This window comes from Nycticebus coucang, chromosome 5, assembly GCF_027406575.1.
Source record: "Nycticebus coucang isolate mNycCou1 chromosome 5, mNycCou1.pri, whole genome shotgun sequence".
In the NCBI taxonomy this organism is placed as follows: Eukaryota; Metazoa; Chordata; class Mammalia; order Primates; family Lorisidae; genus Nycticebus; species Nycticebus coucang.
Window position 1 is genome coordinate 133567361 of NC_069784.1, and position 14072 is coordinate 133581432.

General features: G+C 44.8%; 1 protein-coding gene across 2 annotated transcripts in view; it reads right to left on the reverse strand.

The window, feature by feature from the left end:
* EZR (ezrin) overlaps positions 1-14072 on the reverse strand; it is a 50772-nt gene that overhangs the window by 17208 nt on the left and 19492 nt on the right. The window contains exon 3 of one of the 2 annotated variants that reach the window (XM_053590424.1): positions 2694-2777. In XM_053590424.1, coding sequence (XP_053446399.1) covers positions 2694-2777 — 84 coding nt within the window. Of the gene's footprint in view, positions 1-2693; positions 2778-14072 lie in introns of those variants that run through there. The other variant, XM_053590425.1, reaches the window with a different exon arrangement.

Genomic DNA, 14072 nt, shown 5'->3' on the forward strand with positions numbered 1-14072 from the left:
TTACACCGTTTCATTGGCCATCGGGTGTGTCTGTGTGCAAAGTGATTCAAAGTAACCAGTGAACACTTGAGCCTCCCCTGGCCCCCTGCCTCCACCTTCCAGCCAGCTGACCCAAGAGTCTGACCTACTAGGAACAGGGAAGAAGTCCTAGGAAGGCCAGAAGCAGTGGGTGGCAGGTTTCCTGGGTGTTAAGGGTGGCAGTGGTACAGGAAGCCCTCAGCTCTACATGTGCCAAGAGGTGCCTAGCCTAGTGTTCTTTAAGACTCTAGAAATGTGAAATTCTGATACAGCTAAAGTAGAATCCCAATGCTAGGTTGTTACGGACTTCACATTTAAACCCCCCACCCCCCACAGTAGGAGGTCCTGTCTCTTGAAGTGCATTACAGGGAGGGTCCTGAGCTGGGTAATTTCATGGGTGTCTTGGGAAGAGAAAAAAAAAGTCATAGTTGAGCTTGCTGCAGACACGCATTGAAGAACATCAAAGCCAAGTCCCGGGGCTTTAACTTATGGTCTTAAACTTCATGATATATAATGTTAAACCTTAAAAAAAAATGCTACCAGTCTTCACATATATGGCTTCTCTCATATTTAAGAGGATAGAAGACTGAAGAACACACTAGAAATGAAAACTCAGGTAACAGAGCACTTGCTTCAAGTAAAACCTGAAATTCCAAATGAACTCCCAATGGGGCCTGTTTCCACATTGCTGGGGGCCAGATGCTTCCCAAAGCGCCAGGAGTCTGTTAAATGCCAAGACCTGACCTGTTCATCCTCCTTCCGCTCACCCAAGATTCTTCATCCCAGGGGGAGATAAAGAAACAGACTTTGTACACAGCACTTTGCCCCCCGGCCTTTTGTTCTCACGGTAGCTAAGTGTAGAGAAAGCTGAATTCAAAGGCCAGGTTTCTATGTCCAGCCCTATTAATTTCTTGCTCCCTGCAAACTTTCATCTTGTCATCTGACGTTAAACCTGCCTTGTCTTTTCTCTCTGGGTCATTCCAAAGTTGCACGGAAACAGCCCACACACCCAGGTGCCTTCTCCATTTCCAGTCCACTCTTCCTACTTCATCCACCCAAGTGCAGCCTCAGCCTGGATCTGCATCAAATGGTAATAATCTCCTGTCCACTTGACCTTCCTCCTCCACAGCTGTCAGAATCTCAGGGCCAACACTCAGAATCCTTTGTGGCATCTGCTATGATGTGGCCAACTGTCCTCAGCAGGGCAAGTCACCAACCCTGTAAATGCACCATACATCCTCCCAGCAAGAGCTGCTTTCTGCCCTTGTCTGCCACAGACCTTTACTGTTCAAATCTCTGACCTACCTCCAGCACATCTGTGTGTGGTCTGTTTCAGAACCCTACTTCTATCCCTATGGCTTCCCCAAAATGATATGTTATAATCACTCCCTTTCTTTAATATATTCTAAAAAAAAAAAAAAACATGGCTCGGCACCTGTGTGGCTCAAGCGGCTAAGGCGCCAGCCACATACATCTGAGCTGGCGGGTTCGAATCCAGCCCAGGCCACCAAACAACAATGATGGCTGCAACCAAAAAACAGCTGGGCATTGTGGCAGGCACCTGTAGTCCCAGCTACGTGGGAGGCAGGAGAATCACCTGAGCCCGGGAGTTGGAGGTTGCTGTGAGCTGTGATGCCATAGCACTCTACCCAGGACGACAGCTTGAAGCTGTCTCAAAAAAAAAAAAAACTTATGGTCCTTGCTCTGAGAAAAAATCAGCATTCCCAGAAAACTGTCATTCACCATTCCTTTCAATGTCCTTAATCTTAACCTAATTAGCTTAACCTAATGCTGACACACCATGGCAGGAAGGTCTCTCCCTTTATCTCTGCTTCAGTGGCAGGTTTTCAGAAAGGAAAAGGCAGGGATATGTCTACTTAACTCAATCTCATGCAAAGCTGGAAAATCCTTCTAGTTGATGGCAGTGAGCAGCTCAGGGCACCTCCCTCTCCCACTGCAGGAGCTTCTGGCACGAAGAGCCCTGTCAGACTGTCCGGGTGCCTGTGAAGCTGCCAGGCCCCATGATGCTCTCCATCAAACCAAAGCCCCCACCCTAGGATCCAGTCACAGATGGAGCAAGAGCAGCCCAGGTTCCAGGCTGGGTGGGGATGGGGGGTGGGGAAATGCTGCAGAAAAATCTAACAGATGGACGGTGGGAGAAGAGGGGACGAGCTCACACCTGACACCTCTGTCACTCGCGGATGGTGGGAGAAGAGGGGACGAGCTCACACCTGACACCTCTGTCACTCGCGGACGGTGGGAGAAGAGGGGACAGGCTCACACCTGACACCTCTGTCACTCCGTTCAAGACCTTATTTCAGCGATGGGACAACTAAAGGCTCACTCAGCCATCACTGAGATGAGTTTTACTCTGGGGCAGAGGAAATGGTTGAAGGTAGGAAGGTGTGAGACACACAGGCCTGCAGCCCTTTAAACTGAGCACAGGAACTTACTTTCCTTCGCCCTTTGCTTCTACACTAACACGACTACCTCTTCCAGCTTTTACATACCCACCAGAATGACAGAAATGTCTATTGTTGAGTTGCTGTCACAGAATAGTTTAGTGCTTTTTTACCTTTTCAAAGATCCTTCTCATCCATTACCTCAAGTGTGCAAACCAAGACAATTTGGGGTGGGGTGGGGGGGTTAATTCTCTCTCAAGTTCAGAGACTAACCTGATCAAAAAGTTGTTTTCCAGTTGTATTTGGCTGGATTGCAAACTCCAGCTCTGCATCCATGGTGGTAACCCGGACATTGATCTGAAAAACAGCAAAACAAATGACACTTAGCTGAGTGTGCTTTTCTTTTGATGATTTCCTGTGCCTCCCACAGAAATGCAAAGCCACTCAGTGTGGCAACAGTATGCTCCTCCTCGACACCCATCCTTACGCTAGTCACGGAGAGCACACGGACACCACACCCCTGGCTGTGGACAGCTGATGGATGTCTCAAAGGCATGGCCTCTCTGCTCCAGTAAAGCACACCTACACTTAGCTGTTGGCAGTTTTTCTACAAAAATACTTTGATAATCATTAACATACCTTCTAGCACCATCTCATTCAACCTTGACCCCATAGCCCAAGGAGGCAGATAGGGCCCTTCAGGAGAGGGAAAAGGGGCTCTGTGCTAAGGCTACAGCAACATTAGAAACCTACAGTGAAGAGAAATAGTTCATTGACCAAAGATAAAGACAAAGCTATGCAGGAGTGTAAAAACAGACAGCACAAAGATAGCAGACACTGAAAAAACTGCTTCTACAGGCTCAGCGCCCATAGCACAGTGGTTACGGCACAAGCCACATACACCGAACGTGGTGGGTTCAAACCCGGCCTGGGCCAGCTAAAACAACAGCAAAACAACTGCAACAAAAAAATTGCTGGACGTTATTGTGGGTGCCTGTAGTCCCAGCTACTTGGGAGGCTGAGGCAAGAGAATCGCTTAAGCCCAAGAGTTTGAGGTTGCTGTGAGCTGTGACACAACAGCACTCTACCGAAGGTGACAGCTTCAGACTGTCTCAAAAAAAAAAAAAGAAAGAAAGAAAAAAGAAAAAAAGATTGCTACTACAATTAAAAATATGACAAGAGACCAGGTATGGTGGCTCATGCTTGTAATCCCAGCACTCTGGAAGGCCAAAGCAGGTGGATTGCTTGAGCTCAGAAGTTGGAGACCAGCCTGAGTAAGAGCGAGATCCTGTCTCTACTAAAAATAGAAAGACTAGCTGGTTGTCATGGCAGGCGCCTGTAGTCCCAGCTACTCAGGAGGCTGAGGCAAGAGGATCACTTGATCACTTGAGCCCAGGAGTTTGAGGTTGCTGTGACCTTTGACAGCACAGTAACCTGGGTAACAGGTTGAGACTAGCCTGGGTAACAGGGTGAGACTGCCCACCCCCCACCAAAAAAAAAAAAAAAAAAAGTGAAGGGGAAGAGTGGAGAGTGAGTGGTAGAAATTTACCTATCAGGTACAAGGAACACTGTTTTGGTGAGGGGCACCCTAATAGCCCTCACGTAAGCAATTATACAAGGTATCCATGTAACAAAAATTATATCCCCTAATTTAAAACTTAAAAAAAAGCTTACTAGGAACAAGAAAAACAAACTACCCCATCGATGCCAACACATGAGATCTATCCAGACAAGAGATAAATGTAAAATGCAAAACTGAAAGTGTTAAAGAGCACAGGGAATTGAGGCCAGAGGCAGGAGGGCCTTACAATGTTTTTTAATGTCGTGTGTGTGTGTTTTTTTTAAAAAAGACATATTTAAGGTTGTAACTTTATCACTTGACATATCAGATTTACGAAGCATATGAAAAACACTCTAATCTGACGATTCTGTCACCATACCAAAGGAAAATACCAGAGCCACAGAGCGACTATAATGCCTAAAATTAAGAAACGCTGGCTTTGGGCAGTGCCTATGGCTCAAAGAGTAAGGCGCCAGCCCCATATACCAGAGGTGGCAGGTTCAAACCCAGCCCCCGCCAAAAAAAAAAAAAAAAGAAAAAGAAACGCTGGCTTCTCACTATTCTTCAAGTGACATATATGGAATCTGGAGAGATGGTTCTTCCCAGCACAGGCATTAACTGTGCCTGTGTCCACCTGACAGAGCATCCAGCCAACACACTCACATATTAGGCACTTACCAAACCTCTCTTCCCTGTTCAGCAACAGAATTAGTCTTTATGAAACATTTTTTACCGTTACATTCAAGCCTGTGAGAACTGAGAGAACCTCTGAAATATATCCAGAATGCCTTCATGGATCTGACTGATATTACTAACGTGGAAAAGTAAGAAATCATTTTCCGGGTTTATTTTATTTTGAGACAGAGTCTCTGTCACTAGGGCTAGAGCGCCATGGCATGAGCCTAGCTCACAGCAACCTGAAACTTGTAGATTCAAGTGATCCTCCTGCCTCAGCCTCCTGCGTAACTGAGACTGTAGGTGCCACCGCAATGCCTGGCTACTGTTTTCAGTAGAGATAAAGTCTCACACTTACTCTTGCTCAGGCTGGTCTCGAACTCCTGAGCTCAAGGGTCCTCCTGCCTAGGCCTCCCAGAGTTCTGGGATCACAGGCATGAACCACTGCGCTGGCCCATTACCTGCATTTTTTTAAAAAAGTTTTTTTCCCCAATCTCAAGTCTATAAGTTAAAGAACTGAAGTTTACTGGGAAGTAAGAATAGACATGTTTAAAGTCTCTAATCATAGGAAGATACAAAAACCTAAGTTTCTTTTTTTTCTTTAAAAACAAAAAAAATCATAAAAGGCTGGCATGAAGCATAAATTAAGCATCTTTCTCAATTATGGCTGCGGACACATATCAGCGATGGGAAAACCAGCCCCAAGGTTAGATATTCCAATAAACTCAGCTCCAAATCACATACACAGAAGTTATCAAAGACACGGCACATTCAAAATTAAGGTGTGGGGAGGGGGACAAACGCAGCACTGGGGTGCTTTTCTTTCTGTCGATTCAGAAACTGAACCAAGTTAAGAAATGGGAAGGCCATTACCTGGTTAAGACACACACACACACAGCAGAATATATGCAAAGGAGATTTCAAACTCCAAATTCTAAATCTTGATCACTTATAAATTTGAGGGCAGTGAGAAAATGTCATCTCCTCCAAGCTAATAGTTAACATTTAGAAGTTGGTATTAACTACTTTGCAAACTAATTAATAGAATTTAGACTAAACTATATGAAGGTTCTGAATCAGGTTCATATTTCATTCGAAGTTCATACAACTCTTTGAAAAAGTAACTAACTAGTAAAATGAATACTGTTACTGAGTTTGGCTATAACAACCCAGGAGTGTGCAGAAAGTGGGCTTAAAAATTGAGAAGGTCTAAATCCATGCTTCCCATCAAAAGAACTTAATCTTAGCACCCACATTCTAACACAAACCATTTTGCCAAGTTTTAGCCAGCCTGATGTTTCTATAAAATTCTTTACCTATGTTCCAATAGCTACGAGAAGAAGCCATGATTATGGAGAACTTCAAAGATGGCAAGCCTGAAGATGAGGTGGTTGCTCTGGCAGTGAAATAATAAATAAAACTGGGATAAGCAGTAGGAATCCACTGGCCTCAGCAAAAGGAAGAATTCCCAATTCTGATTTGGGAACACCAGCATCTTTCTTTAAGAAAGCATGTGGTGGGGCATAGTACTCACACCTGTAATTCCAGCACTTTGGGGAAGCTGAGGCAGGATAACCCTGTGCACTGGGAGTCAAGACCGGCCTGAGCAAGACCGGCAGGTGGGCATTGTGGCAGGTGCCTGTAGTCTCAGCTACTCAGGAGGCTGAGGCAGGAGGACAGCTTGAATCCAGGAGTTTGAGGTTGCTGTGAGCTAGGCCAAGGCCACAGAGCTCTAGCCTAGGCAAGACAACAAGACTGTGTCTCAACAAAAGAAAAAAGAGAAGAGGGGAGGGAAGAAAAGCCTCCTAAAAATTGCAAAATCGAGTTAATTTTAATATATGCATATACTCATTCACATATAGTGCATGCTCTATAATCTTTATACAGAGGTGGAACTAGGAATACTCATGATACTTAAATTTAACAGTTAAACATTACGCTAATGATGAACGCCCAAGCTGCTTTAAGTTAATGAGTGTGTTACTGCCCTATTTCCTACTCAGGGTGCTGCTAGCATTCTGGATAGCGCAAGTATTCATTCTGGAAAACCAACCACTGGGGAATGTTTAGCATCCCTGATCCCATCACTGAACATAGGTGTCTCCCAGTCATTGGAATGCCAGAAAGAGAACACCCCTCCCCACCAGATACACACTTCCAAATGCTTTACAGGGAAATAGGGTGGGTTCCTCTTGGGATTAGCGATCGAGGACTACACCTGAATGGCACTGCTAATCTATTGCATGTTTATTTATATTTATTTATTTATTTTTGCAGTTTTTGGCGGGGGCTGGGCTTGAACCCGCCACCTATGGTATATGGCGGCTGTGCCCCACTCCTTTGAGCCACAGGCGCCGCCCTATTATGTTTTGTGTTTAGAAAAGACTATGAAGGGCGGTGCCTGTGGCTCAGTGAGTAGGGCGCCGGCCCCATATGCCGAGGGTGGCGGGTTCAAACCCAGCCCCGGCCAAACTGCAACAAAAAAAAAATAGCCGGGTGCTGTGGCGGGCACCTGTAGTCCCAGCTACTCGGGAGGCTGAGGCAAGAGAATCGCTTAAGCCTAGGAGCTGGAGGTTGCTGTGAGCTGTGTGAGGCCATGGCACTCTACCAAGGGCCATAAAGTGAGACTCTGTCTCTACAAGAAAAAAAAAAAAAAAAGACTATGAAGATTATTTTCAATTTTATACATATAAATTTTATTCTTAGAAGGCAGGGCGATTTTTATACCTATTTTGGTCTATTTATCCACAGGCTTGAAAGAAATCAGGCTTTAGCAACTGAGGAAACAAATTTGAATCTCAACTTTTCATTACTGTAGTGTTAGGTTTCCATGGTGAGAGGTGGTTTTAGTGAACTCTACCACTTGGATGCCAGCTGACTCTTGTATTTGCAATACTGCCACAGGAATAAAGCAGAAGTCTGTGGGTCTGGTGTACATGGAGGGTAGCCCCACAAAAAACTGTGTGGCGGTAGTTTTAAGTCCATGGGCTTAAACAACCAACACACAAATCTAAACTATGTGCAAACACTGGAGAAAGAGTGCATAGTTCGCAATTTTTATTGTCTTGAAAATCCCTCCGAGTTCACGCACTATTATCAAAGGCTATTCCCAGAAGGCAGAACAACCATGCGTGTGGTATACGTAAGGGTATACAGTATGTAGCTACTTAAAAACTTTAATGCTCTGCTTTGTTTGGGAGGGGGTGGTGATTAAAGTTTAATTTTGATCATGTATCCCCCATATCCACACACAGAACCACGTGATTGTGTGGGTAATTTAATCACTCACATCTTCCCTCCAAATGCTCCATTTGAAGCTAAGTCACGAAGACATATTTAGAATTCTAAAATGCTAAAACATTAAAAGAACATACACTACTATTTATCATGGACATTTATAAATTTAGACATGGAGATTAAGTGGCATGCTATAGATTAAGTAATTAATATACAATCTTCCTAGCCGGGCATTGTGACGGGCGCCTATAGTCCCAGCTACTTGGGAGTAGGTAGGTTGTGTTTTAATTTCAACAGTACAGGCAAGCTTCTGATGTGTTACTAAAGTATCAATATATGCTACTAAGTCTATGAAATGAGAAATGCCTTGAAGACAAAAATAGAGTGAACTTAATTTTACTTCTAAAAGAAGAACCAAACTGGCCAGCAAAACTTACATTAAACAAAATTGACTAGAGTATTTGCAACAGGCTACTTGAATTTACAATGCAGGTATTAATATCAGGATTTAACACATAAACCAACTTTGCTTTACTTAATGAAAACCTAATTGTAACACTGTCTTGCTCTATCCTCCTTTTGCTTGATAGTCTACTATTGTTAAAAATTCTATTTGCTGGGCAGCCCCTGTGGCTCAGTGAGCAGGGCGCCAGCCCCATATACCGAGGGTGGCGGGTTCAAACCCAGCCCTGGCCAAACTGCAACCAAAAAATAGCCGGGCGTTGTGGCGGGCGCCTGTAGTTCCAGCTACTCGGGAGGCTGAGGCAGGAGAATTGCCTAAGCCCAGGAGCTGGAGGTTGCTGTGAGCTCTGTGACGCCACGGCACTCTACCGAGGGTGATAAAGTGAAACTCCGTCTCTACAAAAAAAAAAATTCTATTTGCTATTCCTACTATGGGATAGTGTAGCTCCAACTCAAAATACAACATGGTCATGAATTGTACGGCCAGACAAGCCCACACCCTGCTAGTGGGCACCCAACACACCCTCGGGCTCCCTTTTCAATCCGCAACACCAATTAAACACGGGCCACAGTGGGTGCTGTCAGCACAGAGGGGTTGGCCCTCTCCTGCTTTTGAGTGGCTTACAAATTAACGTGGAGATATCTCAAGTGGCTATCACATGCTACAGTGGTTCCCAAGTCTGACTCATCCGCAGAATCCCCAGAGCTTTTCAAACACCAGGAATCTGTACTTTTTAAAGTTACTCAAGTGATTCTGAGGGCAGGCCAAATGTAAGGATCGCTGGAGTGCAAGAGCAGGGAGCTGCAAGGCCTGGGCTTGAGAACTAGTTCTGCACTCAACTGAGGAACCCCAAGCAGATGACTCCCTGCCACAGGGCCTCAGTCAGAGTGTGGACTGGGTGGCCTGAGGCCCTTTCCCACCCTGCAATGCTCAGTGTTACAAGTCGCCACGTCACAGGTCAGGTGTGTGGCAGGACATGCTGCCAAAGAGTGGAGCTCAGAGACTCTGGTGTGAAGGAGAACCTCTACCTAGGGTGTAATGGAAACTGACAGAGCAGGTGGCCAATCAACACCGCCCGACCACCAGGAGATCAGCAGTGCACTGGAATGCTAGTGGAAGCCGCCAGAAGGCTGTTTGCCCTGAGAGAAGATGACACACCTGAGCTGCTTTTCCAGCGTACCTCTCCAGGCACAGGTGTTATCACTCCAATGCACCTGCCCTTAAAGGTGTCAACCCCCAATCACCCTTTGAAACAAAATAAACCCAATGTCCTCTTTGCTCTTTCCCTTGAGCAACTGAGGGGTCATGACCACAGACCTGGCAGCAGGGCGGTGACCCCAGCTCAGGCCACCCCTGCTCCTCTCACACCTCCCCTCCTTGGTGACATGAAGTGGCTGGAAACCATTTTATCCGTGAGGGATCTTCTAACTCTAATGTTCTAGAACTTAAAACTATCTTCTGTGCCTTCTGACACCACCCCAAGCCAGTGGCTGTGAAGGTCTCTGAGAAATTATTTGACCTTGAAAGTAAAAGGAACAGAAGGAGGATGAAGTGAGGGCAACGTTTAAGGTCGCGTACGTCCGGAGGGGTTCAGTTGGAGCTGTTTCCTTTTTCTTCATTTAGCTGAGAAACCTGAGTGCTGACTTTCCTATGTGAATGCAAACTGTGAGCTCCCGGGAGGGTGGTGCTGTCCAGGCTGCTCAAATCATTCTGCCCTTGGAAGGTTTTTCCCATGAAGCATCCCAAAGAATGAGTATTTTTTCAGAACACACTTTGGAAAACATGATTGAGTTTTCTCATTTCAATGTTTATTGAGAGGCCCAGTCACAGTGCAGTGGCACCACCAAAGCCCACAGCAGCCTCCAACTCTTGGGCTCAATGGATCCTCCTGCCTCAGCCTCCTGGGTAGGTGGGACTGCAGGTGTGAACCAGCACTTACGGTCTGTGTTGCTCAGACTGGTCTTGAACTCCCGGTCTCAAGTGATCTCCCACCTCGACCTCCCAAGTGCTGGGATTAGGAGTGTGAGCCACTGTACCTGGCCTTTCCCAGTCAAGACACTGAGTTGACAGCCGACTACTGTATTTGACTTCTAATCCATGAGTAACTGCCGCATTTCCTCACTTTGGTAAATAAATCTACTTAGGCAAATTTTCCTTTGGGAAGCATCCATTCCTCTTGAAATGCCTGAAACCAGGTTTACGATTTCCTCACATTTTTTACAGAATAAATTCAAACTGTATTAAAAACCTGAGACAGGAAGGAAAAGTCCAAGTTCATTTCCTCCACAAACATTCCAAGCAAGCAACCATTTGAGTTTTAGACCAAAAGTTTAATTTTAGTAGCCAGTACACTACAGGAAACAAGTTTACAGGGATTTTTTTTTTTTAATGTACTCAAGAACCAGGAAAAGAAAAAATAAAAAAGGAGATTCAAATAGGAGTATTTGAATGTTTGAATTTCTGGCAGTGGGTTCAGTGATAACAGACTAATCCCTGTGTTATCACACCAGCATTTACTCAAAAATTCATCTGCACAGAGCTATCAAACCACCGCCACAATTACAGCGAGGGCGTAACCTTCTCTATTGTTAAAACGTCAACGCTGTTTCCCAACATTCCAGCCTTCTTATGACGGTGCCACTTCAGCAACTTCTAGCAGCTTTTAAATATTTGGATAAGACCTTTCAAACACTTAGAAATGTTCTTATAGGAAGCAGATACTGTAAACTTTCTCCCACAAAAGGGAGTATGACAGGAAAAAAAATTCTCACAACTGATGATAAATGAATTACAAAAGCTTTTATGATGCTATTTTGGTTCACTTAATTGAAATTAAAGACAATATTGTATTTTGATTTCCACGTGGAGTCATATACTCTTGTGTAACAGCTTTGATGAAATATAATTTACATAAAATTCACCCATTTAAAATGTACAATTCAGGGATTTTTGGCATATTCACAGTTATGCAACCAGCACCGCCATCTAGGTTTAGAACATTTCGTCACTCCTAAAGACATGGCATGCCTGCCAGCATTCACCCTCATTACTCCTGAGCCCCAGCCTTGGCCACCACCCTACTTTCTATCTCGGTGGCTTTGCCTACTCTGGACTTTCATATAAACAGAACCTTATAATGTCTGGTCTTTTGTGCCTGGCTTCTGTCACATGGCATGTTTTCAAGGTTCATCCATGTTTAGCGTATATATTTCAGCACTTCCTTCCTTTTTACCATCCAATAAAATTCCACTATGTAGATACATCATTTTTGTCCATTTAGAATACAGGACATTTGTTGTTTTTTTTTTTTTAATGTTGGGGGAATCAATGAGGGTACAAAGAACCAGGTCACACTACTTGCATTTGTTTGTAAAGTCTCTCTTATAATTGTGTCCCGCCCTCAAAAGGTGTGTCACACACTGTGGACCCCCCCACCCCCCTTCCCTGTCTCTGCTCCATTCCCCACTCCCCACCATGTACCAGCCATCAGTTGTCCTCATATCAGAACTGACTACATGGGATTCTTGCTTCTCCATTCTTTTTTTTTTTTTTTGTAGAGACAGAGTCTCACTTTATGGCCCTCGGCAGAGTGCCGTGGCCTCACACAGCTCACAGCAACCTCCAACTCCTGGGCTTAAGCGATTCTCTTGCCTCAGCCTCCCGAGTAGCTGGGACTACAGGCGCCCGCCACAACGCCCAGCTATTTTTTGGTTTGCAGTTCAGCCGGGGCTGGGTTTGAACCCGCCACCCTCGGTATATGGGGCCGGCGCCTTACCGACTGAGCCACAGGTACCGCCCTGCTTCTCCATTCTTATGATGCTTTACTAAGAAGAATGTGTTCCACCTCCATCCAGGTTAATACAAAAGATGTAAAGTCTCCATCTTTCTTAGTGGCTAAATAGTATTCCACGGTATACATATACCACAGCTTGTTAATCCATTCCTGGGTTGGTGGGCATTTAGGCTGTTTCCACAATTTGGCGATTGTAAATTGAGCTGCAATAAACAGTCTAGTACAAATGTCCTTATGATAAAAGGATTTTTTTTCTTTTGGGTAGATGCACAGTAATGGGACTGCAGGATCAAATGGGAGGTCCAGTTTGAGTTCTTTGAGGATTCTCCATACTTCCTTCAAAAAAGGTATTAGTTTGTAGTCCCATGAGCAGTGCACGTGTCCCCTTCTGGGCAGCGCTGTAGCTCAGTGAGTAGGGTATTGACCATATACACGGAGGCTGGTGGGTTCCAACCCAGCCCAGGCCAGCTAAACAATAATGACAACTACAACAACAACAACAAAACCCAGCTTCGCGTTGTGATGGGTGCTTGTAATCCCAGCTGTTTGGGAGGCTGAAGCAAGAGAATCGCTTAAGCCCAAGAGTTGGAGGTTGCTATGAGCTGTGACACCACAGCACCCAACCCAGGGCAACAGCTTGAAACTGTCTCCAAAAAAAAAAAAAAAGTGTTCCCTTCTCTCCATATCTCTGACAGCATCTGCAGCTTTGAGACTTCTCACTGGGGTTAGGTGATATCTGAGGATGGTTTTGATTTGCATTTCTCTGATAATTAGTGACAATCAACATTTTTTTCATATATTTGTTAGCCATCTGTCTGTAGAAGACAGGACATTTGGGCTGAGTACTTATTAACTGGCTCCCTGCTGCTTTAGTGACTGCAAATAGGAACTGATGAGGAAACGGTAGGAAATAATGTCACAGAACTAGATTACAGTCAATTCAGTAAGAATAAACAATCTGCAGGGTGAAACGAAGATGAAAGAAAAATAAACTTAATTAAAGAAATCTAAACTTTTAAATTTACTGTTTCTATTTAAGAAGGTACCAGCTGGCAAACAAACAAACGCAGCCGCAGCCGCAGCGTGTCTGCCCCCTCCCTCCCGGGCGGCCCCTTTGGAGCTCTCCCTATTACATCTCGCTCTTTCAAGATTTTAAGCAGGTGATTTAGATTTCTATTCCAAATGGTTAAAATTAAAAGTTTGGGGCTTAAAGAAGAAAAAAAAAATTTTAAGCAGGGACTTAGTACCCTGATTCACATTTAAGTCCAAAATGCACACAAAAGTTAGCACCCAATTTAACTGCCAAAATAATTTTTTTTTTCCTGGATTAACATAAGGGCACATACAATTAGGCTACATAGTTTATGTTTGTAAGGTGAAGTCAAAGTCTGAACTGAAGTTGAGTCCTTCACCCAGGAGGGGTGCCATATACACCTATGCAGTACCCAGTAAGTAGGAGTTTACTGAGCCCTCTTTTCCCCTCCCCCCTTCTTCAATTTAATTCTGATTTTCTCTAGAATGGGTCTGCAGCTGTTTATCTACTAGCACTCAATCCCATGTATTGAGTACATGGGATGCTGGTTTTTCCATTCTTTTTTTTTCTTTCCCCCAGTCAGAATCTCACTTTGTCACCCTCAGTAGAGTGCTATTATGTCATAGCTCATAGCAATGTCAAACTCTTGGGCTCAAGCGTCTTGCCTCAGCCTCCTGAGTAGCTGGGAGTAGGTGGGACTACAGGCACTGGCCACAACACCTGGCTATTTTTAGAGACAGGGCCTCACACTTGCTCAGGCGGTCCGCCCACCTTGGCCTCCTGGAGTGTGGGGATTACAGGTGTGAGCCACCACGCAGCGCTTGCTTTTCCATTCTTGAGTGACTTTCCTAAAGAGAATGTTCTTCAACTCCATCCAGGTACATACAAAA